General features: G+C 31.3%; 1 protein-coding gene across 2 annotated transcripts; it reads right to left on the reverse strand.

Moving 5' to 3' along the window:
• Nucleotides 1–350: 350 nt before the first annotated feature.
• LOC139514888 (golgin subfamily A member 6-like protein 1) lies at nucleotides 351–2,805 on the reverse strand. 2 transcript variants are annotated; one of them, XM_071304480.1, is made up of 5 exons: nucleotides 2,349–2,805; nucleotides 1,853–2,045; nucleotides 1,339–1,421; nucleotides 996–1,075; nucleotides 351–675 (listed from the first exon to the last, which is right to left on the reverse strand). In XM_071304480.1, exons 1-5 carry the CDS (start codon nucleotides 2,784–2,786, stop codon nucleotides 402–404), a joined length of 1,068 nt encoding a protein of 355 aa, XP_071160581.1. In that variant the 5' UTR covers nucleotides 2,787–2,805; the 3' UTR covers nucleotides 351–401. The 2 variants fall into 2 exon arrangements, with proteins under 2 accessions (XP_071160581.1, XP_071160580.1); XM_071304479.1 differs by having other exon boundaries at nucleotides 351–676; nucleotides 982–1,075.
• Nucleotides 2,806–3,354: the final 549 nt, after the last annotated feature.

Below are 3,354 nucleotides of genomic sequence, written 5' to 3' on the forward strand. Positions count from 1 at the left end.
ATTTTTATTTATAATAGCATCAAACATTACTTTAGCGATGCTGAAAATATGCCTGTTAAAATAAGGGAAATTATAACAGAAAGGGTGCTAGTAGTAACTGACCCGAGTAATTTTGTCATTCGGTTGAAAGAAGTGGTCATGTTTTAGGCGGTTTATGATTTTTTTCATATGTGAAAGTATATGAGACTTGAACGCCAAGTAATAAATGCTGGTCTCCGGTAAAAATTATGTACTAGTAATCTTTGTTGTTTACACATATCTATAACATAGATTTAATGTTCTTTCCTCTACAACATCAATGTCATGATGATGTTCAAATTTTAAATACTTGAATTAAATGTAAAATTAAACAAAAATAAAAGTTTTATTAAATAAATAAAAAACAACGAAAAGAATTATATTCAATTGTCAAAATCTTCATCAGGTTTGCTATGACAACAAAACAGTTGACATAACCACTGTCGAAAGCTCGTGAATCCACCGTTAGGTTTGGATTGAAAGTCAACTTCTATATCTATTGCAGATTCATTTGTTTTACTAGTAATCGTTGAAACATGCATTTCCTTCTCTAGTGGTGAAAAGAATGGCCTTAAATGTGGTCTAGGAGTTTCTTCTTTGTCACTTAAACTAATACTGAACCATTCACTGTCTGACGTCCTAGATGTGTCTGGTATATCTTTAAGAAAATGGAACTTTATTAACATGGGAACAGTAGAAGTCCGATTTTTTTATATATAACTCACGCCTTTTAAATTACAATATCATTATCAATCATAGAAAAACTACTTTGAGTTTTATAGGTTAAGTACATAATTGTGATTAAAATTTTAGTGATGACTTTTTTAAAGTTTTACGTAAAAAAAAAACCAACTAGTGTTGATATCCATCATTTGTAAAATTCGTTATAAACCGAACTTTAAGCCATCAAGGTTATAAAATGAATATTACGTCAAATAGAAAAGGGGATATGATATAATTTACCTTCATCCTCTATTTCTTCATCCAATGTCGACAAATCTAACTTTAGTTCTTCCTTTAACGCAAGCTGGTTATCTTTTGTTGAAGACTTGTTTCTCTGAAAAATAGAGTGAACTAAAGCGTTATTACATCCTTTTTTATATACCAGTCATGATGGGGGCTTTCTGTTTTGAAAGACCACCCCAATAGTTCAACAGGGAAAACATGTGCGTGTATCTAATGTTATTTTGACGTTTTCCTTTAAAAATATGACTTATAATAAAAGACAGCGTTACATCCGTACCTGCGAATCAATTGAAAAATGTCATTTCATCTTTTACTGATTTTTTTTTTCACTATTAAAATATCAATATAATTTACCTTAAATACTTTATTGGCTATCCGTTGAAGATATCCCCTCTTATTTGGAACAGTTTCACTTATTACATATCCGTCCAGTTCTTCTGTAAAGCAAAGCAAAAATGTTCCTCAATTATAAACTTGAAAATTGAATACACACACTATTGAAATGACTTATGTATTACATACATGTTTGATTTTTCAATGTTCAGCAAGATTTATAAAAGAGTGTACATGTATTGAGTAATCAACAGTTTTTACCCAAATTCCTAAAACTACACAGGAAGATTTTGAAGTTGCGCACCTGCTATGGCTATCGGTGAATTGTTTGAGGATTTTTGCCATGTTTTCAGACTTTGGAACTTAGTAATTTTACATCAAAATGTATGAAAGAAGGTATAATGAAAGTTTTTTTGATTTGTTAGTTTTGGTGTTTTTTTTTCCTTTCGGACACGAAATTTGTTTATTTGTGTTACTCGACCTTTTTCTAAATCCCACATTTTCGTACTATGAGTTAATTTCTATATGTGCTTACTGTTGATAGGTACATTCCACGTGTCTGTCATTTGGAAGCTTTGATGATTGTTATGCTGTTCTCTCACAAATGAGTTTATTCTTTCTTCTTTCACCGGTGAAAGAAAGGGTCCTTGTTGTCTTTTCTCTACGTGTTCCTCTTTAAGATATAGTTCTTGTTGTGAAGTCCCAGACTTCTCTTTATTGACTCTTGTCTGTCAACAAAAAATATATAAGACATGAAAATTACGATATTAAACTTTTGCTATCTACGCACAAAATATTGAAACAGGTCATTTTCAAATTTTGATTAAAAAGAAAGAAAACTTTATGAGCTACTGATTGATTGGAGAGTTGCTTCTATGAAAGTGTAATTGCACTGGTACCATAGTTTTGTACACAAAAATATACACTGCTGTACTTAAAGAGTTAAAATGCTACGTTCCATAGAACCCAATACTCAGACAATCAAGTGAAGGAAACATACATGTAGATTTCAAAATTATATGTGTTAATACCTCCTGAAAAACATGCCGTAGTGAATCAATGTCAGTGGCTGGTTTCCAAAATTCTTCAAATTGTTTCTTTATCTTTTCTTGTTCTCTTGTTATCATATTTCTCTCTCTTTCTTCTTGGATAATATTTTCTCTGGCATATGCTTCAACAAGTTTATTGTATTCAGCATCTCTGACGGATTTGTAAAAAGCAGCACATTCATCGTCGTCTGTCATTTCTTTGGTTGAAATTATCTTTTCTTGTTCTCTTGTTTTCATATTGCTCTCCTTTTCTTCTTGGATCATCTTTTCTCTGGCATATGCGTCAACAAGTCTATTGTATTCAGCATCTCTGACGGATTTGTAAAAAGCAGCGCATTCGTCGCTGTCTGTTATTTCTTCTTTTCTGTTATTTAATGGAATTTCAGTCGCGATACCATTAACTATTTGTGCACCAGACATAATGTTAGCTTCTATTTCGCTGAAAATGAAACCAAGGAGTATTCAGAATTGACGCAACGCTGTCAAAGAAAATTATACCCCATTCAATGAAATACATGAATAGTAAATTATTAAGAGGACAGTCTGAAAGAGAGCATACAGACTGCGAGACACACTACATGTCATTCTTTTTTTTCAAAATGAGAAAATATGGATGCCAATATTCTTTATTGATTGAAGTAATGTGTATTTCTGTAGTGTTAAAAACTTAGATTTTAGTATAGCTATTACTTAATAGTTCTTTCATTCTAGAATAATAACGTTTGTCAAATATAAAATTAGTGTGAACATATATCGGACGGCAACTTAGTTTAAGGCAGTACAACTTGAAATAACGACACTATTAAACTACGGATATTCCATTCAAGACTACTATTATCGGTCTCCATTTCTATTCTAAAAAAAAAAACCAAAGAGAAATATTACAGTAAAGTTGCTGTTTTTCGGTGGTTTTTTTTTTTTATATCATGCGTAATTTGTTTTGATTAGATCTCTCTGTCTCTCTTTCTCTCTCTCGCGTATGTTTTTT

Source organism: Mytilus edulis, chromosome 3 (assembly GCF_963676685.1).
Source record: "Mytilus edulis chromosome 3, xbMytEdul2.2, whole genome shotgun sequence".
Taxonomy (NCBI): Eukaryota; Metazoa; Mollusca; class Bivalvia; order Mytilida; family Mytilidae; genus Mytilus; species Mytilus edulis.